A 22,963-nucleotide genomic window follows, 5' to 3' on the forward strand; every position below is an offset into this window, starting at 1 on the left:
ATATCAGTTGGTTTCTGAAAGGAGAATTTTGTCTTTATTGACAACGGGCTGCTCCTAGGTTTAACTGAATATGCCAGTTTGCCTTGTACTGCGGATTTTTACATGGAATTTATAGTGTTAACCACTGAAAAGTTAAGCAGAATAGACCGTTTGAGGTCCTACTTTATTCTGGCTTGTATTATGTAAACCTCTGAAAATAGTGGTTTACTATGTAAATGTTTCTATAACTAATGTTAGGGTGATTAACTAATGTTTTTCTGAAAGCTGTCTTGGAAATCTGCTTTATTGAATACAGGACTATCACATAATTGAACGTCATTTTATTTTCCTGATTTCTTATAGGAAATGTTTTAAAATACAATCAGCATGATTTATATAAAATGATCTAGATTTTCTGGTGAGAGATAATTGAGATCTAATCTGAATCCCTGACGAACCACAGCTTTCTGCATTGGCCTGTTGCTATGGGTAACATAAAGGGAGTAAAATAGAACTTCATACGAAATGCCTTTAAACTTTACTGGCATGTACAGGCATGGAACAGGGTTGAATTTTTTAGTTTAATCTTTGAGAAGCTGATGCGTTAAGGAAATGCTTTTTCCATATTAAGTGAAGATGAATTTAGGAAGAGTACTGTTAGGAAAAATAACTGCTGTTTCTTACGAAGAGCGGGTAAGTGATATGAATTATATTTAGCTAAGGCAAGGCATCGTTGCAGTGGGAAATTAGAAGAGGCTATTGTTATTGGCAAGAAATTAGAGAAGAATGTTATCAGCTTCAGAATGCTTTTTGCTTAGCCTTTAAGCTTTTTTACTTTAAAGTATTTGAGTTAAAATTTCTTTGTAAATGCAAACATTGAGTTTTATTATCAGAGAAAAGTAAAGGGAATCTTATTGTACAAACTAACATTCAGATTTTGAGATGTGTTTATGAACTGTGCCCAATTTGTATAAAGCTAAAAAATCAGTATGTTTATAGTCTGTGCCTATTTTTTAATTCTGTGCAATGTATTCTGTATATGCTTTCTGTACCATTATATCAACATTGTATGTTTAGGTAAAACTGTATGTATTTTCTATTTATCTTTATCAACATAATTTTAGGGATGGATTTGGCATTTAAGGCACTGTGTTTATATGTGATAAGATTGGTTTTGCTTGGGGTAAAAAAGTTGAATATTTCTTAAAGGGATTCCAAATGTCACATCATTTACTGTTCATATGTTGTTTTTATAGATTCAAATATTTGACAAAAATACTTATCCTTCAGAGAAGAATGTATTCAGTAAAATTATTGTACAGTAGTTGTACTGTGTTTTTTTTTTCCTTGGGAATTCTTACTTCTATAATACTTTTGTATTAACTATTATAAATGCACTTTAGTGGTAGAGAATTGAAAAGACAAATTTTGTTATTGTCTTCCTTTAAGTGGTATTCTGAAGGGCCATCCTTCTTACAGAAGTCTAAATCATGAAATTAATTGCAATAATATTTTGAAACAAGAATAAAAATTCTATAATATTACTCTGATATTTAGGGCAAAAGCACATTTGAGATTGTTTATTAGAAGGAAAATCTAGCAATAATTTATAAGTAATATGGCTTCATTTTTTATTTAAAATAGTAAAACAGTGTATACTATATTTTGAGACATGATCTCCCTCCCAGAGATCATTGGAGTTCGTGGCATTTGTACAATGTTAATGCTGTAATGTATTTAAAAGGATAAAAATAAGTGCATGTAATGTAAGTCCTGGAGTAATGTGACTGAAGATCTAGGGACCTGCTCATAATTCATACCTTGGCAAAGGGAGAAGTTGCTTCAGGTGATTTAATAAGGACTTTGAACAAAGCTAGATGCAAGCAGACAGTCGACTGAGTGATAGGATTTCCCTGAGCTAAGTGACAGAATGTTTAAAAGTTGGCTATTTGTATTCAGTCTGTAAATCTTCAGTGCTTCATCTCTTAAAGAACACAAGTTTCCCAAACTTACTTAGTGTATTGAAATACATACAGTATGTATGAGAAAATCAGTTTAGAAGGTTGGTGGAGCTTGGTATGCTATTCCAAGCTGAAAGGCTTTATTAGAGGGGCTTTTGTAAAATAGTGTACAGTATAATACTGTACTAAGTAAGTCTAACAGATTCTGAAGGCAGAAGTCAGAGAATTTTTTGGATGCAGCAAAAAGTCGATGCCAGTATTGGAAGAAGGTGTACTTTAGAAAGGACACATAGAGAAGTCATTTTTAATCCCCTTTTCTCTGAATCTTCCTGGATGCCCAGGAAAGAAATAGATGTTTCTGTTTAGTCTGTGATTTTGTCATTGTTAGAGTAGGAGAGAGGAATACGTCTTCACTCTCCTTACAGATTTTATCCCTCTGCATCTCAGAAGGGGTTGGAAATAGATATGTCTTTTTTGACTCAGGAAGGCACTCACCCACATTCTATTAGCACAGATGATTTCATGTTACTCCATTTTATTGCTAAGGCCTGGCATTTCCTAGTATGTGTCACACCTCCCGGTATCCCCATCTTTCCCTTTGTTCTACTCAAGTACTTGAGCATGACTTTGACTGGAATGACAAATCTTGAGGTGGAAAAAAAGAACATTTTTGTATTGTGTTATCTGGGTAGTCTGTTCACATGGATTTATTTGCTCAATGTAATGTCTGGTATATAGGTGGGGTATTTTGAGGTTTCCTGCATTATGGTATTATGGCAGACTTTGACAGTACTTAGTTTCCTGGGACCTGATCCATGTAAAATGGAAGCAAGTGGATTTTCTGGGTAAGAGTTTCTGTCAACTGAAAGATGTCATCAGACTAGTTTCATGCAGTGGTGCACACATCTAGCAGGTTATAGACCATGAAAGCTAAAAGATATAGGTTGTTTCAACCTTATGAATTATTCTCCTTTATGCCCTCTCTGCCTTTTTACCCTGTTGTTGGTGCAAGATACTATGTTGTCTATTTCTATTCTAGAGAAGAAATAATTATGTACTCACAAAGTAGTTTTCTCCCTGTTAATTATCGTAAGCTAATATTCTTTTAGATTTGTTGCAAGCAGATCCTGAACATGACATCAGAAAACTCGTGGGCCCTTCTGGTTTTTCCACTCAGCAAAGAGAGATGATACAAAGAGAAATTTTGCATGTTTTGTCTTAATCAGAACTTTATGCTATCTGATATATGCTGAAGCATTTGCCAGTTTACAGAGACCTGGAACATCTTTTATGGTGTATGATAACTGGGAAGTGACTGTTCAGCTTGCTGGCCCTGGCACTGACCTCCTCACTTGGATCCCAGGGATCAAGATCTTGCCCTGAAGTTTAGGGAAGCAAGTTTCATCCTCCACATTTGCGGCGTGTGTGTGTGTGTGTGTGTCTGTATATCTCAGCTGCTAATCCAGCTAGATGAGCAAGCAGAGTTCCCGTGAAGAGATATACTGGGAGACATTTTAGTTTTCCTAAACAAGATTCATTTTTTAAATTTCAGTAATTTGTTACCATCAGACTCCTGGCATATAACATGGGCTTTTTCCTAAACCAATTTGGAAGTCAGGGTGATTTGAAGAACCAATTTCAGTTCTTATCTGGTTGTGAAAGATTTGAGGGTTGAATGCAATCAGATTTTACCTCTGGGTGATAGTTCATATGTACATTCACAAAATGAATACATATATGTCCTGTCATTTGGAATGAAATACTTAAGTACTTTTTTTTTAATTTTCACATTAGCTGTAACTGGCACGGGGTCATACCCTATCCTTCCTCATCTTTCAGAAATGGCTACATACAGGAACTGTTCAATTATATAGCTTTTTAATACATATATTTTTTAATAGGCAGGTCTTAATACGTATGTGGTGAGTGTTAAATTTCATCAGGTAATCAAATTTTATATGTATAATAGATCAAATTTTGTCCTGAAGAGCCTCCAGTGGCAGTAGGCATGAGTACTGAAGAATGAAGAACAGCCCCCAACATATAGTGAATTTTTAAAATGAGATCATTGTAGTATTTAAAAAAATCTGGTCTTGCAACTTATACCTTTGGACAAATCTAGACAAGTTTCAGCCTAACAGTTTAGAAGAGAAACTGCTTTGTCTAAATGTGGACTGCATGCAATTTCTAACAAGTTTATGTTAAGATTTCTAAGTACTCACAAACATGTTTTGAACATTTTACTGTGAATTCTTACACAATAATTACAAGCTTTAGTTTCTAGCTGGTTTTGTTGAATTAAGTGGCTTTATTTCAGTTACACAGATGAATTTAGAGAAATGTTCTTAAAATAAATTTTATTCTGTGATCTACAGAAGTAAACTGATAATGTTTGGAACATGCTGGGTAGTTTTAGTGACACTGTAATGTAAAAAAATACCACATAGTTGGAATATATCAAAACCAAAGGGAAATTTGAAATATCTTAATAGCACAGAAATAGGTTATTGATATTTAGATAAGAAAATCTGTTCTTCCTATGGATACTTTTTTTTTTTTTAAATGTTTAAACATAATGATTACTAAGGTCTTGCTTGGAGAGGTTTTAAGATGTTGATACATGTAATGTAACATGCATTAGCCAAAGCACTTAAAATAAACACACAAAATCAGCCCATGGTGTGTTGAAAGCTCACTGCTTTAACTTATGCTAAATGCATTGAGGTAAAAGTGTATCTCATTGTCCATAGAACCTAATTAAGAGGTACTGTTACTGTAATGTTTGAGCTTTTCTATGAAATCACTCAATTTTTCCTTTAAAATGATATTTTACAATTGTTAACTTCCCAGTTTTTGAAAAAAGTAGTATAAGTATTCTTTTTACTATCATGAGAATCCTATTCATTTTACTTGATACCTTTCAAAAACATGAAGGAGAATTGTGCTTGGTGTTTGAATCTAAATTAATGCAAGCTGCCAAAGTAAATGACCATCCTAAAATGTATGTGTTTTGAAGGTATTTTTATTTTTTCCTGTCTAATGTGTAAAATGATACTATTACTTTACTTTGAGTCATCCTTTTCTTCATTCTTTGAGAAATGACATTGAAATTGTTTATTCATCAGCTCTTCTGTACAGTATGCGAATAAGAAATTAGAAGCAATCATATTTTTAAAACATTTCAGTAATGTAAATTAAATTTTCTAAATTACAAACATGAATTAAGTTACAGCTTCTGAATGCATAATGTGCTTGCTAGACTTTTGTGCAAAATAGAAGTAGAAAAGATGTCTCACTGAAGAACTGTACCCAAAACAGAAGTACTTTTTTGATACCTGAAACAGTCCTATCCAAAAAAGTGAGAGGCCTGGATACACTTTTGATTATATTATTATGCTTCACAGATTCAGAAGCATTTATTTTTGTGTAGTTAAACAAGAAGTGCCATCACTTTTTTGATCTTTTCCATGAAAGATATATTTGTGTTTATCTGAACTAGTACCAGAGGAATGATGTCAATAGAGACTAATTTAGACTTTGAAAGTTCCAGAATACTTGTATTAAAAACTAGATCAGATCTTCTGCTGCTGATATGAATGGTGAGGCCACAACAGTTTATAACAAGTGAAGTTCTTCAGGTAGTGTTAACAGCGGTATGAGATCCTGCAGTGAAACAGAAAAGAAATGAGAAAGAAAGGAGAAGATAGTATTCTTTTAAGGATTACTAAAGGTTTCTGTGGATTTTTGAAGGGGAGAGGGAATGTTTGTTGCCAAGGCTGGAAAATACAGACAAACTATGGAGAGATAGCTTTTCTTCTGAGTTGTATATATATGTATGGTTTTTTCTTCTGTGTGTTTTCCATCTTGAAGAAATTGTAGATATTATAGGGCATTCTTTCCTAGCTTTTTAAAGAGCCATACAAAATAAGAGAGTTTCTTTTTAACTGTTTAGACAGTTACTTAAAGGTTCAAGGATACTTTAAATAACCAAGAAAAGATTCCTCAAACTAAAATAATAATAATTTTTAATAGCCAGTAAAAATCAATACAAAGTTAAATCTAAAAATCAGCTGTCCTTCCAGTCTTTCACTCAGCTGAGTGTCAAGGTGCAAGCCCTGGAGTACATGTTTGGCAAATGGTCACTACTTGGTTTTACAGAAATGTTAGCTGCCTTGAGGTAATTTGTGATCAAAGGTGAGACGTTTAGGGTGGATAAACACATAAACTTCAACATTTCACTAGAAGACTAATTGTCCTTGAAAATTTGATGTAAAATACTAGTAGAGAGGGTGAGGAGTTCTTACCTAGCTTATTGGAAACACTCTTAACATCCTTTTGGCTCTGTTGAGGTCAGCAGTGATAGGCAGGGGAAGTTTTCAGGGTCATCTGACCAACAAAATACCAAATTTTAATTTTCATTCCACGTAACTCCAGATATTGCAGCAAAATAAAGTATATGAAGTGTTGTTTTCATTTTAAGTCCTTGCAGGTCAGTTTGAAGGTATCTGCTTTCTCACATTCACTAACCGATTGACTCGATTCATCTAAGAAGGGCTGTTGGAAGCAATGTAGCTATTCAAAGCAGGAGTACTTCGTCCAGTAAATATTAGTGGGATCAAGTTCCAGGACGGTGGTTAAAAGGCCTGGGGTGAATTTCGTGGTGGGGAGGAAACACCTGTGGGAAAGTAACAGCTGGTTTCTTTAGATTTTCCTCTCTTATGTTATCTGTTGTTAATAAGATGATAAATGTAGGCAGCTAACACTTCAAATATTATGTGAAGCTCAGGGATTTCTAATACTTACCATGAAACTTAAGTAACACTTATTTTTCTCTTTCTTATTGCAGTCAGCAACTGTTTCTGATGGAGGTAAGCTGAAACTTGTTTTTACTTTTATAATGAAAAAGAATCAATTTTCCACATTAAGCAACATAATATGTGGTAAATAAGGTGATATATTACAAGATACAAGATGTGAGTCCAAAGTGGTGCAGAACTCTGACTTATTTAGGAACTGTGCCAGTGAAAATATTGCAGGATTATGTTCACATACTTTCACTGATTCATTTGCATAATTTTTTTTGTGGCACATCTCTCTATATATGCACGTTTTTATTATAACTAGGCTTCTTCATTCATAATAATAAAGAGGCAGAGCTGGTAGACTTTTGTATAATTGGATGGTAGATAAAATCTTGTTCTGAAGAGATATGTTCTAACTCCTAAGTTGTAAGCTGTGTTGGTGCGTTTGTTGAGGTTGAAATTTCTTTACAGTGTGATGCATTTTGAGAAGGGGGTAAGTAATTTGGTATTTGTAAAATCCCAGCATGGAGCTTTTGCAGTTCTGGAGTACTTCTAACTAAACTCTACTTTATGTCACCTAAGCTTGTTTGTGTTGATTTTAACATGGCTTTAATGTTTTAAGGGACGTCCACTCTTTGTTAAACATTAGAAGATGATTTCTTTGAACCTTTGAAGTTAATTGAAACAGTTTAAGTATACTTCCGTAATGGAATAAAGGAATTTGTATAGTTTAGGGCATACAAGAGATGGCTTTTCTCACTTGTCTTGCTTGGCAGGAGTTGGTTCACTTGATCCTGCAGAGAAGCTCACTTACATATTATTATGTTTGCTATTCTTTGACAACAGTACAAGACAATTTTATTAAATAAAAAGGGGACAAACTGTGTTGCTCTAATTAGTGCAGTGAAATTGAAGAAATATTTTGAATGGTAAGGATAATTTTTTATATTGTGTGCAAATGTAAACAAAAAATTAGCAATAACATTCACAAAACTCCATTGTGTCCTAATTTCTGATTCCTTGCAAAACTACAACTACAGTTGAGAGAAACATTACTGTTTTGGTCCTTTTGACAGAGCCATTTTCCAATGGCTGGCTGACTTTGTCAGGTATTTTCCTGCTCTACTGCTGACACAGTCTACTGCTGTAACAGTACTTCTGTCTAGATGAGAAGATAGACTCTATATTGTATCTGTCTTGCCTGCAAAGTGACAGAAGAAGGAAACAGAAAATAATTGTGTCTATTCTACTTTCTCTTTATAAATGTAGCCTATGTTTTTTCAGGAAAAATGGGTTTCCCCCTGATGTTACCTGTTTGATATAAAAATCAAGACAAAGCACAAAAGTTCCAGGTGCTGAGGGGCAAAAAAATTGATCCTTTTTAAAAAAAAGGAGTGTACCGGCATCTTGTCTCCACAAGGGTTCTTGTTCCATGTTAATGAAAATTGGTTTACTTCTGTTGCCTATCCTAGCTTAGAGATCTCTGTGATAGTACTTGTATGATGGTCATTTCAAGCTTTTTATGCTTCCAGCTGAAAATTTATTTTAAAGATCTGACTTATTTTCAGTTCTTCCAATATGACTTTTGTGTTTCATTCCAATTCCGTAGGTAATTGTGTTTTCACAATTAATTCTATACAGTTTTGTGAAGTCATAGAAATCTAAGGGCCTTGTAGCTTGCAGAGGTGAAAGAACAGACAATAAGTATATGCATTTTTTCTGTTGAGTTGTATGACCTATTTTTTCAGCTAGTGCTGAAGATTTAACATGGACTCTCTCTTCATTGTTAAATGCTACTTGAGGGGGGGTGTATTTATGTAAACAGTGGTAGTCGAACTATATTGAATAATATTGAATCAATGCTTAAACACCTAGAAAGTAGATTGGAAAAATAAGAACCAGAGAGACTGTAACCAGAAAAAGTGAAATGAAATAAAATCCTAATTAATTTCATTTAGAGCTGCATTGAATAAAAAGCTCTGATTCATGTCTGGATTATGTTTTCAGGCTTTCACTTTTATGGAATATGTCACAGCACTGAAATTTTTCCAATATTCTCTAATCTCACTAATTCATTAATAGATCCACAGATTTACACAGTTTAGGGCATGTCTAGATTAGAGAAGTTTTCACTAGTGTAACCATTAGTATAGCAGTGCATACTTCCCTTCCTAGACTAAATCTTAATATTAGTATTTGTACATATAACTAGGTACTATAAATACTGTTGTTAAGCTTTAGTCTGGGAAGAAAAATTTATGTGTAAAAAGTAATTATTATGTGTTTATATACATCCCTTCAGTATAATAGGAGGCATGACAGCTCTCTGTACATTTTCTTTCCAAGGTCAATGAAGCCTCATGTCATACGGCTTTTATTACATTGGAAACCATCTACCCCTTGTTGCATTTATTTTACATGGTAACTCACCTTGTGCAAGGCTGGGATGTTCTCATCAGCCAAAACTGTGCACTTGGGCTTTGCAAGATAGGTAACGTGTAAAAGGTATAGGTACTTGAATTAGTGTTGTTTCCAGAGATGCTGACCAGTAGCAACTCTTAACTGTAATTGATTCGCTTAATGAATTGCAGACAATCAGAATGCGAACTGTAATAATGCTTAGATGCAAGATCACTGCTATTAATCTGCAGCACCTGTGCTCTAGGAATGGCAGAAACCATTCTATGTTACTACAACAACCTGTAATTAGCAGATTTCTCCTATTTCCCGTCTCGGAAACTGTCCATTCCTGCTGACTGCAGGAATAGCGGGAGCGCGTACACAGCGTGCAGGCTGCAGCTGATGTTTTTGAGCACGGTGCCATCTAAATCATCACAGGGATGATCAACAGTCCTCAGCTAATGTCTGACTGTGACTATCGATACCCAGACAGCACTTTACAAAGGGAAAACTTTAAGATCAAAGGATGTGCAATAGAAGTACATCATCATTCATCTTCCAGACAGACAGGTAGTAAGGTATCTGAGCTACTGAGAATGTCTAAGTCAGTTCTTACCTGCTATTCCCTACAGAGATCAGTTCCACAAAGCTGAAGTCTATTATTTCCAAATACTGAAAGCATAACAGATATTATAGGCATGTCTTTTTCCTAACATACTACTTTGCTGTAGTTTCTGCTGATTTTTGGTTTTAGTGTTCGTCACCTGGAAGGAATTTTCATAAGGAAAAGTGTTCTTAAAGACTGTTTTGAAAGGAAACCGACGTTTACAATAATAAATAATGTAAAACTGCATTTTAAAAAGTAACTAAAGAAGGTAGAGCAAAAAATCCGCAATGAAGTCCAAAGTAAAACAAAACACTGTTTACGCTTTTAATACTCTAAATACAGATGGATCGTTTCCTCCAACAGGTATATGACTTATTTGTCAGTTATGTTGGCAGTGCATGCTTGCTGTAGCTGCGTTCCACTGTAACATAAATAATTCAAGTTCCTTTAGCAGCAGTGGCAAAAGGTCTTTTCGTTAAATTATTTATGTAGCATTTTATAATGCTTTGTGTTAAGTATACTATTGCTTTTCTCTGCTTGAAGCCATGAGGGTAAAGAATCAGTTTGTTTAGAACGGTGTTAGAGGCTACCAGGAATTGCTGGGGGGGAATGCGTTAGCTTCCCTTATCCCAAAGCTGCGGAGGAACAATGTGCCGCACAGTACAACTGATCCGCACCCAATGGGTTCTGGGACGTTACAGCTGAACTTGGTATGGATTCAGAAGGATGGCTTTCAGTGAATGGCTTGAAGTATTTGATTAAGTGGCACCACAGTGGTTCTTATCAGCTTTATCCAGGTAATGTCTTTAGTGATTAACTGGAGTATGTTAATTATATGAATGTATGCGTTCCGATGATTACAAGGAATATGTGTAGCTTCTCACAATAATAAAAACTATTTGTAGGTTGAAAAATGTATGTGGATTTTATAAACAAATGCATACAAAAATATCCTTAATTAATTGTATTCAGACTTACTGCTTTATATGATTTAAATCAAAACTTTCCAAGCCATCTTATCCTGAATACTTTCAAGATTTTAGTTGATCAAATGGCTACATTTTCTTACATAATGCTGTTTTTGTAAAATAAATAAAACCAAGACCCTCCACAGAATGTGTAAACACAAAAGGTGTAAAATATTGGATTTTGAGGTTATTTAGAAAGCATTCTGTGTCAATTCTGTATTTGAAGAAGGTAATAAATGAAACTGAATGAGTTTGCACAGAAAGTAGTACTTTCTCACTAGGTGCGGTGGCTCTTGAAGAGAACAGAAATAAATGTAGGTCCCTGGGATTGAGGATGCTTGAGTAAGGGGCTTCCTTTTACGGGTAATGAGAGATGAGTCGGTGCTTCCACACAGGAAGGAAAAAGGAAGGCAGGCATTAGGAAACTTCACAACACCGCTGAGTTGTCTGTGCACCTGAGTTGGGATTTTCACAGTAAACTCCTCTGACACCCTGAGATTCCCAGTAGCTACTTTTCTTTTTTTAAACACTTGACAAGAAGGAGGCCACTTTGCACAACAGCCTTGTGGTTAGAACAGTTTGAGGGTGGCAATCAGGGCTTTATCTTTCCTCTAATGATCACCACAGAGTGCTCATTAGATGAAATATGTGACTCGGTTGGAAAGTTCCTGCTTTCCAAGGTGGGCTGTGTGTATCTAGGAATGCACGAGTCGTGAGAGTCGGGAAATCTGACACTGAAGTCTTGTATTGGAAACATTCCTCTGGAAGAGGAGTGCAGCAGGAGTTACGGCTTATACAGTTTTCATTTAAGTGTGATTTGGATAAATTGTGTACTAGTGTTACAGTTCATGAGGTTTTTTTCTTCCCATCTGACCTTTCTTTTTCTCTGATTCTAAATGGTATACCTGCACTAGACTGTAACTGTTTTAATTGCAACTGTTGATCTATGTGGTAAAAGAAACTACAATAACCTTTTCTTGGAAACAACCTTGTTCTGTATTGTTTTCAGGTTGACAGGTACCTCAGCAGAAATCTGTACAGATTTTAAAAGCTACCTGACAGCATTTTTGCTTTAAGGGAAGACAAAGCAGTGTCAGGGTTAAGTATGAATTCAAATAGTTCTTTCTGAAAAAATCTGAATTAGCTAAATAAAGTCCACCAGAACAGAGACAGTTTACTGTGAAGGAGTAATCCCTTAATGCTGCTTTAACACATTGGAGGACCTGTGCCAGTAGCTCTCAAAGTTGTTGAAAATGCAGTCTTATTTTGGTTCATTTGTTTTCCTGGGACCTCCAGAGTCGGCAGCATATCAGAGGAACAAGACCTCTGTGTAGTTTAGAGCAAATGGAACTCTGACAAGCTGGCGAGAGGGAGCAGCTGCTAGCAATTAAAGGTAGTTAGCAGTCACCCACTGGTGTAAACACTCAGAGACTGTAATTGCAGTTTGGTCTTCCTGCCTGCCACGGGGAAATTGAACAGCTGCCACTTGGAGGGAGGAAGGTGAAGCTGACCCTGTAATGACTGCTGTGCCGCCCATCTTGCAATCCCTTCTGAGTCCTAAGGCACTGTGACTTGTGGAATTAGAGCTGGGCGCTTTGTGTGGCTACTCCCTAATTTCCCTCTGTCAGCCAAGTGGGTTTAAACGGTTTGGTATGTGGGATGAGTTTACCTTTCTGATTTAGCCTGAAAGGAACTAGGAAATTTTCATCGTTCATCGCTGGAGAATGCTGGGGATTGAACCCTCTAGGAGTGAGGCAGTATCTGAAACTGTTCCAGATTGATCTAGAAGTGGGCGTCTATTTATATCCTGGACTGTAAAATAAAACATATCCACCTGCAGAGTTAAAGCAAAATACTTCAGATAATAAATTTAGATATAATTCTCTTCAGATTCACATTAGGTTCTTTCACAATAGTTTCACTGTGGTGACAGGTATTCTCTAATGAAGCTAACAGTTGACTTGGTTATGCTCTTTCATACATCTTAAAGGAAAAAGTGAATAAATATTCGTTATAAGAAAATTTGGCATTATTTGCTGAGTGTTTTTAATTAGCTTTGGTTAATATGATGATTAGGCAAAGAAAAATATTTAAATACCTGATGTGTTATTATGGTCCTTAAATATTATCCTTGTTGAAAATATAAAGTTACATTTTCATTCTTTCCTAATCTAATTCTGTCTCTTTGTCTTATTGTGTCTTAAACAGTAGTTTTGCTTACAGAAATTTGCAGTAGTTGACTGTTACGTCTTAGTAAATATTTCTGAGCTACAGAACACATTTAAAAATGAAGTTCCAGAACTTTTTTAAAAATTTTTCATATCTTTACAACTATCTTTACAACTTTTTCCCTATGCTTATAACTGTCTTTACATGGTCCTTTTTTTCAAAGTTCATCCTTCCAGGGAGCAACAGTAATGTTTTGTAACATAGAATTTGGAAATGCAAAGTGCTTTGAAATATATATAACAGAAAAGGAGACCTTGGGAGATCTTATAAAGTAGTAATTTTGGTGAAATTACTTCTTGCTTTAGTTAGTCCAGGTGATTAACTGAGGAAAATAAACAACAATAAAAATGTCCCTGTGAAGAATAGGCCATTTCTTACTGCTTGTCAATTCAGTTTTCTCAATCAGTTTACCTTTATAGTGAGCTGTATATTTGCTTTTCTGTTTGGCATAGAATTATTGAAGATACCATTGATTTTATTTGAGGATATTCTTTTCTCACATCTATTACTGCTAATTTTTCAAAGAATTGAATGTCTGCTTTTTTTTTATCCCTTCATCACAGAATCTCATTCAGTTTGGCATCTCTCTAGTGCAACTCCTCCTGTTCAAAGCAGGGTCTGTTAGGAGATCAGACCAGGTAGCTCAGGCTTTATTTGGTTGTATCTTCACAATTAATTAAACCTCCGATCACCTCTGTGAAGTGTGTATCTGTGAGTACAACTATACCAGTTTTACATTTGCGTAAACAGAGAGATGGAAAGAGTGGTGATTTGTAAAAGGGCATGCAACAACTAAATGACAAGTTTGTGAGTAAGACTCTTGTATACAGTTCCCCCTTTTACACGGAGCAGTCATTTCTTTCACCTTTGCACTTCTGTGAACAAGTAGTTGCTTTAAGAATTTTTTTGTTTGTATTCTGTTTACTGATATGTGACAAAGATAATCTGGGGTTAATACTTGAAATTATTAGTTACACTGCGACACAAGGTTGTGTTTTTCCGAATTCTCTATGGTTTCTTGTTAATTTGTTTTTCAGAATTAAAAAAGCACTTCTGTTTTTTTCAAGTTCTAAAGAATGTGTTCATTTCTCAGCTTGGGGTCTGTAGATTATTGCACTATGTTGGCACGACTCTGGAAGGGAGTCACGGATCCCTGCTTTTATCAGAAACCATAATAAATTGAGGGTCTATGGTTTGATACCTGTACTTGCTGTGGGTGAGGAAGGCATCCATTACTAGCTCATTTTCCTTAGTATTCTTTTCCTCAGTTGACTCCTTTCCTAAATTTTCAGTCTTTAACAGGGTTCTTTCATTTCCATGAAAAACTTCACAGAGTCCCTGTCTTTACTGATTTAAGAGTGTATGAAACTTTGCTATATCCTATCACCAAATAGGTTTTTGCCCACTTTTTGGTGAACGGTGCATTCTTGAAGGTCTACCTTCCTTGGATAATGTTATGAAGGAGTGCAGTCCATGTGGTGAGGAATGTGAGCAGAAAATTTGTCCAAAATATTTTATTCTATGGAGCAAGAAAAAAGATTACCTTTTGTGCATGCCCCTTGTGATTCTGGCAGGAGATTGCTTTTAAGACACTAATTTAATTTTCTTTGCAGTGGAACAGAAGAAAATCAAGAGATGTTTGGGGTTGTTTTTTCTGTGCAGGTGCTCCTAATAAAAATGGGGAGGGATATTTTGAAGTCTGCAGGACTGTGAGCTTGAGCAGGAAGTGTGATAAATCAAGTAAACAATGCTGAAGACTAAAAGTGAATGATACTTTATTGACAGATTTGTTCATTTTGTTTTAACAGAGCTGAATAGTACTGATTTGAAGGACTGCATCAGTGAAAACAGCCTCAGTAGCAATGCTAGTCTTCCCAGTGTACAGAGCTGTCGACGACTTCGAGAAAGACGAGTTGCAAGCTGGGCTGTTTCATTTGAGCGTCTTCTTCAGGATCCTGTTGGTGTTAAATATTTTTCAGTAAGTTTTGAGGGTTGATAAGAGGCCTTTCAAAATACCTGATACTGCTACAGTAATTCTCCTGTATTCTTTTTTCTTTCTTGACACTGACCTTACATAGGACAAGAGATAGGAGTTCATTCTTACATGGTTGTTATGTGAGCATCTTTCTAAGTTGAAACTGGTTCACAGTTCAGTAAGAGTTCACGCATATTGCTATCCATTTCTGGTTAGCAAAAGTTTCAAATAAAAATGGAGGCTATATTTTGCTTTGTATCTGAGCTTTTAGAAAGCTTCTCCGTTTTGTGAAACAATTACATTTTGTTGTATTTATATCTGTAGCCTTTGTAAAAGAAAAAGGCAGTAGTTTCAGTAGTTTCCTAAGAATTGGTAATCTATTCACGTTTACCTACTGAAATGTTGGAAGCCACGTAGAAGATTTTTTCAATGATATAGTGGCTTATCTTCCTGCAAAAGGTTTTTAGAAATATTGTTTAGAACTAATTAAGGTAGCTAAGAGCACCGGTTAAAACTGCAGCTTGCAGGAATAGTGTTGAGTATTTGTAAAGCTTAAATTAAGCTTCTTCACAGCTCATTTATGAAGTTGTAAATAGCATCATCTCTACTTTACATGTAAGGAAATTGAGCTGTATACACTTTTGCATTGTTGCACTGAGAGTATGTTGCTGGTTCTGAATATGTTACACAAGGCCAGTTTGTGCTACCCAGATAATTTTCACAAAAAGAATATAACAAAACCTATGGTGTGGGAGATGTAGATTATTGGAATCTGCAGTAACTCAGAAAGACTCCTTTACTTGAAACGAAAGTATTAAAATACCAAAATGATTAATAAGCAGACTTCCATCTTAACTGGTGTGGGGACCCAAAAACCACATTAACAGTGAAGACCTGTTTGAGGAAGCAGAGAAGATGAAAGCAAAATAGTATATCCCTGTCTTTCCATTTTTCTTAGCAGAGTAGCCTAAGGGTTATTAGCATTTCTGCTTAGATACTGAGACTTCTCATCAGGCTGAAAGAAAAACTACAATTCTGATGTGATGTTAGAGTCCACCTGAAAAAGGATGTAGTTTGTGGGGGTGCTACTGAAAGTTTAGTTGTCTTTTCTAATTACTTGTTAGCCATCAGAAAACAACTTATGTACACTTAAAAAATTGCTGCAGTAATTTTTCAGTACTATGAGAGTTTAAAACTTATATTAAAAACTTAGAAAGTAGCTAACGTAATTTTATAAATTTTCAGATTAAAAGGTGAAAGTTACATTTCATTTCAGCAAAAGGCAACCTCAGATATTCAGGATGTTTTACTCCCCCCCCCCCCCCCCCCATTTTCTTTTAATTAGAAATTATTTTTATAAACATTGCAAAAGTGCGTGTGTTAAAGAAGTACCCAATTTAAAGAAAATTAGGGAATGTTGAAATTTGTGTGCACCACCATTTTCTTGAGGCCTAGGAGAGATCCAGAGCCATTGCTTAGATTTACTTGCAACCTGTTTATCGTAACACTGTGCAGTTACAGATTTCTGCCAGTATTCAAGAACATTGAAGCATCAGCATTTAATTCGTGATTACATAGTAAGCATCTTCGTGCATTTGGGATTCAGCATGCATAGTCCTTTCCTGAGGACAGCTTTGTCACAGAGCAGGAATTACTCTCTAAGAAGAAGAGATTTTGCATGTTTTGCAAATACTCACATTTTGCATAATAGTCTGCTGATTAGAGCAGTCATCCAGGAAGTGAGAGACCTGATTGCAAGTTCCCTCCTCAAGTGGTTCAAACCAACATCTCCAGCTTCCCAGCCATGTGTGACAACTGTGAGGCTACATAATGTTCCAACTGGGGCACCGCTCAGTTTTCCTGATGAAGCAGAATTGTTGTACAGCCAGCTGTGCCCAAATCATGCGGCCAGAAAGCAAGCAAGCAGCAGATTGACTGTGGATTCGTAGTGAAGGAACTGAGTGGGGAAGTAAGCAGTTGGGTTCCAGTTCCTGCTCACTAATTTGATTCTCTTTTAATCTGTAATTACATGTAAAATGCAGAAATGTCCCCTGACTACTCTCTGGATTGTCTTTTATACAGTTGGTGTCTCAGGTTAAGTATCTGAAGAACTTTTAGTTTAAATTGAGAGCTTGCTAGTGGTTTTAGACTCCCTGTATTGTAGTTAGCTCAATTGCTTTCTTACAGTTGGACTCCCTAAACTCTGTGTAACTCTAAAAGGCACAAATAAAGTTAAGTTTTAAGTATTTCTGTGAAGATTACTCTTACACTCCTTCCTGGGACTGCCTCGTATGTTAAGGAGCTTAAGTGATACCAGTGTGACACTTGAGTGAAGGTTGTGGCTTGTGCGCTGACATAAAGTGAAATATCTAATTAAACACTGATACCTAAAGCTCTACAGTATAAACAAGCATTGTTCCAATTACATGAGTGCCTAGATAATTTTTTTAGAGGACCAAGTTCACCCCACCCCCCCCCAATGGTTAAAATGCTTTCAAGAAACATATGCTAAGAGAATATTAAATTAAACAGGTTTCAATCAGGGACAGTTTGCGGTTGTACAATTTCCCAACTGAAAGGGATCCCAGTCTTCATTTGGACTTTTGAGTGCTATAATATAAATGTCCTGATTATTGTGTGTTCTACTGGGAGATTTTTTTTTTCCTCTAAGAATGTATTTTCCAAGGAGAACCCATGTAACCACATCAGCAAGCAGTGATAAAAGATTTTTTGTAGTTGCCATGTGATGCAGAAGGACGCTGTAATGAATACAGAATTGATTACAGGCCCTGCTCGATAAACATCTACTGTGTTATACTAGTAGAACTGCAATTAAAGACAGCTGGTTTACAGTGTAATTTTTAAATGTAGTTATAAATTATTTAAATTTTTATTAAAAGTTTAATCACTAGTTTATACACTACTTAACATGAAGTTTCAAACTTTGTATGTGCAATTGATTTGATTGTAACTTGATGGATTCTTCTCAATTGTATACATTTAAAAAGAAATGGGAAAGAGGAGAAGCACTAGGCATATATTGGACATGCATTGATTTTTACTTTAGAAGAAAACTAGACTGTGAGACTGATTGAAATGTTACCATCACACAAACTTATCAAGCATTATAAATATGTTGTTTGAAATGGCAAGTAACTTCGTTTCTTTGAGGCATTTATTTATTTGTTTATTTTTCCCATAGGAATTTCTACGGAAAGAATTTAGTGAAGAAAATATTTTATTTTGGCAGGCCTGTGAATATTTTAACCATGTACCTGCACATGATAAAAAAGAGGTAAGTCAATGTTGTATTTCAATACATGGTGTTGCTTCTTCAAAAATTGTTACTTCTTCAAGATTATTGAAATTATTGGAGCTGTGCTTGGTCTTTGTACTGTGACTTCATTAAAATAGAGTTGGAGCCTCAGTCTAATTTTCTCAGTCCCCTGAGAGCTCTGTCCCAAGTTTAAGATGTTGGATATATTTAGACTGCAGTAAAGTGCAGAGGTAGCTCTGTAAAAATGAGCTAAAGTATACTGGATGTTGAAAAACGTCTAGCTGCAGCAGCCCAGTGCAAGGGAGTGCAGAGCAAGTTAATTTAACGTGTCAAGGAGAGGTGAAAATTAGCCTCTGGTGTGCTCTTTCAGCTGGACTGCCTTCACTAGCCAAGATAATGTGTTTATAACTAACTCAGATATATCTCCTGCTCTAAGTGTAGTCATGTTTGTTCACAAATTATGAGAATCTTCATCTCATCCTTTTAAGATAGTCCTACATTGGTCAGGCAGTTTTGGTGATTTTGAATGTTGTGCAGGTTGGCAACACTTCTGTCTATACCACAGACAAATCTAGTCAGGTTTACACTGTGGAAACGGTTTCATCTTCCAAGTCCCTCTTTGCTCTTTTGTGGACCATTGAGGTTTTTTTCCCCACTTTCTTCTGTCTTTGAACAATGTATTTTCTGAACACCACCCTTAAGGGCTCTGAGCTCAGTTTGGTGTTTTTTTCATTATTTTCAGAATGTGGGCGTTTCAAAGTAAACAAGTTAAAAATAAAGCATGAATGGTTTCGACTGTAAATATTCATATATATATACTTACCTTTTTCTAAATTCTAGAAATTGAAGCTTAGAGGATTTATTTAAATAGTAACAGTTATGTAAAAGCTCTAAAATCTAGAAAATATATTCTCCTTTGTAAGACAGCATTTGATGTGTTTCAATTCTAAAATTATCAAACTGCAAAAATAATAATTTTTATTTGATGGCAACTTTTAATGCTTAAGAAATATTTGATGAATATTTGTAATTTTAAAGGAGAAACCCTATTTATATGCCTAAAACTAACAAAAGCTGTTAAATGAAAAATGCTTATATATTAAGGAAACTAGAATGGCTGTATATTTTGGGGTGGAATATATCAGTGTAGGAAATGCCTGTCTAAAAATATGGTTTTAAAGCAGACATACATTTAGCATTTCTTTTCTGTAGCTTTCTTACAGAGCTCGGGAGATCTTCAGTAAGTTTTTGTGTAGCAAAGCTACAACCCCAGTTAATATTGATAGCCAGGCACAGTTGGCAGATGATATTCTCAATTCTCCGCATCCAGATATGTTCAAGGAACAGCAGCTTCAGGTAACCATAGAAAACTTGACTTCTGTACATTTATGTCTATTATCATTTCCTTAGAAGTACTTTAAAATCTATACAAGGGGTTTCACATGCTGTATATTTTACTATGTATAAAAAGACATTGAAGTCAAGATCATATAGATTCTGTCAGCAGAATAGAAAAAGGCTGTATAATGGAAGGCTGCTTGTCTGGTTTTCTGTACATTTGCATAAGTACAGAAAATTTCCATTAACTAAAAAATAATCTGAAAAGTACTATTATTGAAATGAAAGTTTAGTGCAAGTAAATAATTCCTTGTCTTGCAACACCATCGCATATGGTGTTTGCGTATGATTGCTTATTCTTTTCTTTAGTGGACAGTTGCGTACACAAATAGTGTCTAATTTTGGTTAAAGTGGTTTGTACAATATGTCTGTTGTATTAAAGGAGTCCTTCCCTTATGCTTTAATAGAACTGTCAGACAAAGAGCTTGTTAAAACCGTTGCTGCCTGAAGACCTCTGAAGTGGATGTATTTTAAATAATTATTGATGTTCAGAACAGTTATGGAACAAGAGGATACACTTTACATTTTCTGTAGAATTTAAGTTTCTTTTTTCTCCTAGGTAATCTGTTTGGTAACTCTCCCACCCTAACAATTCGTTAGTAGAACTAATTTTGAGATCGTGTTACTCAGAAATCAAGGATATAGTTTGAACTGAATAAATGAAGCAGGTCACAGTCTTTGTACAACCTCAGATCGCATGCTTTTGGGGCAATCCGAGCAGGTGGGTGTAGTATCTTCCTCCATCTGCAAAGTGGAGGTAGAAAGGTAGGTCTAACTGCTGGGCTGGTAGCTTCTAACATTACAACATTGCAGCTACCCGCCATGCACCTACCACGGCCTGAGGCTTCTGTGGGAATCACCAGCCACGATCTTCCCAGACGTTTTTCCATCCGTTCCTCATCTTGGCTTTGTGGAGCCCATGCCTGAATTCCTCTTCATCCTCTCCCAGTTGTTTGGTGGAGCAGACGGTGCTCTTATGAGCCTGGTGGCTGGGCTGATGCAGGTTTTCTTCCTTCTTTGAAAATGCCGCGTCCTTAGGTTGGAGGGCTCATCAGGTGGGTGAAAATGCTGATGTGAAGTGCTGCCGTGGGTCTAATCCCAGCCACGTGGCCTGTCTGGACCTGGCTCGCTTATCTCAAATTGTCAATGCCTCTGTATTTCTCCCATCAGATCTCCCAGTCAGGGCCTGTTCCTCCCACGGAAAAATTAGGGGAAGCAGGATGAGAGTTACTTCTGCCAGAGTAAGCGTCCTTGGAGCTTAGGTGTGCGGCTGGAGGTGCGTTGCCTGGCTGAGGTCGGTGCTGGGTAACTGGCTGCCTTGGTGGCCGTTAATATCTTGGTCTCCCTAAGTGGTGGTTCTGCAGTGAATCACTTCTGTGGCCCTGGTGGGTGGTATGACCTCGGGAACACAGAACTGTAGGTGTGGGTAGTTAGGACTACACACCCGCAGACTTTCAAAGTTCAGCTTGCGGTGGTGACACCATATTAATAATGAGAAGGCTCTGCGTTTGTGGTCTTTCACAAGATTTTTAAGATGTCAGCGCTGAACTATACAGCGTGCAAGGGTGCTGATCTGTGGTGGTCATTGGGCTAGTGTTACGTGATGCTGGGGAACAGGGAGTGTTGCTGTAAGGCTGCAGTGGAGCTGCAGAAGAGTGTGTGGGCAAGTGCCTTGGAAAGCACTGCCGAAACCATCAGCTCTCCAGCACTGCCTGTTGGGAATGGTGCTGGAAGTTGCTTTCTGTCCATAGCCTGACAAATGTGCCCTTGAGCCTGTTGTTAGAGGCGGGGTAATATGACAGTGTGGATGTAGCCAAAATGTCTAGTTGGATTTCACTTTTTCTTGTAATAGAATAAGAACAAGTATTTTGAGTGTTTCTGGATGCAGGACAGTGTAGGTCACCTGAAGATACTAAAATAAGAATAAAGTATCATTTACTTCATGTGGAGTTGCATAAATGGATTTAGGTTTTTCTACCCTTGTTTACGTGTAAAGGTCAAATTATGCTTTTATAAGCTGTATTTCTCTTTCTCATTTGTAAGAACAAGAAATAGCATCTGCTAGATTTTTCCAAAAAAGCAGAATTTAGTGTAAATTTATATGTGTAAATTAATATGATAATAATGCTAAATGCAGGAAATTGGGTTTGTAGCGTGGGCTAGCAACATAATAGGGCAGATGATGATCAGCTCAAGATAAAGTAGTTAAGCTGTCATCACTCTGTCCAGCAAAGTTTAAAAGGTTGGAATATTTTTGCTGTATTAAGTGTATTTAATCTACAGACTTCATATCTGCAGTAACTCTCTTTGTGTCTCTTAGGAAGAATAAAAGAAAATATTGCAGAGAACTACCTAGCATGGAATAACAATTTTACCTTCTTTTGGTGCTAGATTCTGTGACAAGAAACTCTGAAAAGCTTTGTTTTTCATCCTGAAACTGTATTAAATTTAAGGTATTTAAGGTTAGCTGCATTGTAAAATAGTGTCTTATATTTTGGGGGCACAAATTGCATTTAGCTTAAAATACTGTGATTTGTTGAGTGTAACCTCTATACATTTCCTTTCCTTGAAAACCTCAAGGACAGGTGAAGTATTTTGTGGTTTTCAGTTAGCTTGGTTTTTGCATCTGTGTTGGTACGTGCAGGCTGCACCTACCATTTTTCCCTGCTAACTAACCTTGTATCAGCAGTTCATCTATAAGTCTGTGAGATTGAGGCATTTTGATATCTTGTAATTGCTCCTCCATATTTTACGCTATTTTGGCAATACACCACACTGTTATTCAGTTCAACAGAACTCAATGTTTCCAAGTTATGTGCATTGTGTACGCTGAATAATTTGTTGAGTCTTGACCTTAAGACTACATGTACTCTGAAACTAGTTGACTTTCTGAATTTTGCCAGTATACCTGTGGTCAGAGGATTGTATCTTACGTAGCATGAGAGAGACATTACCCTTTGTCAACAGTTTTCTCAAGTGGGAAGAGCCACTGGCACTGGATTGTCTCTTTGACACTGCATCGAGGGCACATTAGTCTTTGTGCTGAGCTGTTTCAGAATGTTAAGCTGGCAAAACTAACCCTACAGAAGTATTTTTTCCATAGTTTACCATGTGGAAAACAGTTTGTTAGAAGGCCCAACAAACACAACAGGTAGCACCTAAGAAGGAATGGGAATAGAGGGAGGAAGGCAAGAATGTAGAAGTGAGGATTAGGTTTCTGTGACACTGCAGCATCTTGCAGTTTGCCAGAAAAGCTTTGGACTAATGCTTGTTGAGAAGGGTGTCTCTGCACAATCTGAAAAATGATTTCCATCTGCAGCTGGGCCGCAGTGCCTTAGTGATGGACTTCCCTGCAGACTCTTGGGAA

At 36.3% G+C, this 22,963-nt stretch overlaps 1 protein-coding gene across 3 annotated transcripts in view; it reads left to right on the forward strand.

Annotated features, from left to right (window-relative positions):
* The window catches only part of RGS12 (regulator of G protein signaling 12), a 90,084-nt gene that overhangs the window by 38,799 nt on the left and 28,322 nt on the right, over positions 1 to 22,963 (forward strand). For all 3 annotated transcript variants that reach the window (XM_075022384.1, XM_075022394.1, XM_075022403.1), the window contains 4 exons: positions 6,787 to 6,808; positions 14,755 to 14,924; positions 18,124 to 18,216; positions 19,411 to 19,554. In XM_075022384.1, coding sequence (XP_074878485.1) covers positions 6,787 to 6,808; positions 14,755 to 14,924; positions 18,124 to 18,216; positions 19,411 to 19,554 — 429 coding nt within the window. The remainder of the gene's footprint in view (positions 1 to 6,786; positions 6,809 to 14,754; positions 14,925 to 18,123; positions 18,217 to 19,410; positions 19,555 to 22,963) is intronic.

This window comes from Buteo buteo, chromosome 1, assembly GCF_964188355.1.
Source record: "Buteo buteo chromosome 1, bButBut1.hap1.1, whole genome shotgun sequence".
Classification (NCBI taxonomy): Eukaryota; Metazoa; Chordata; class Aves; order Accipitriformes; family Accipitridae; genus Buteo; species Buteo buteo.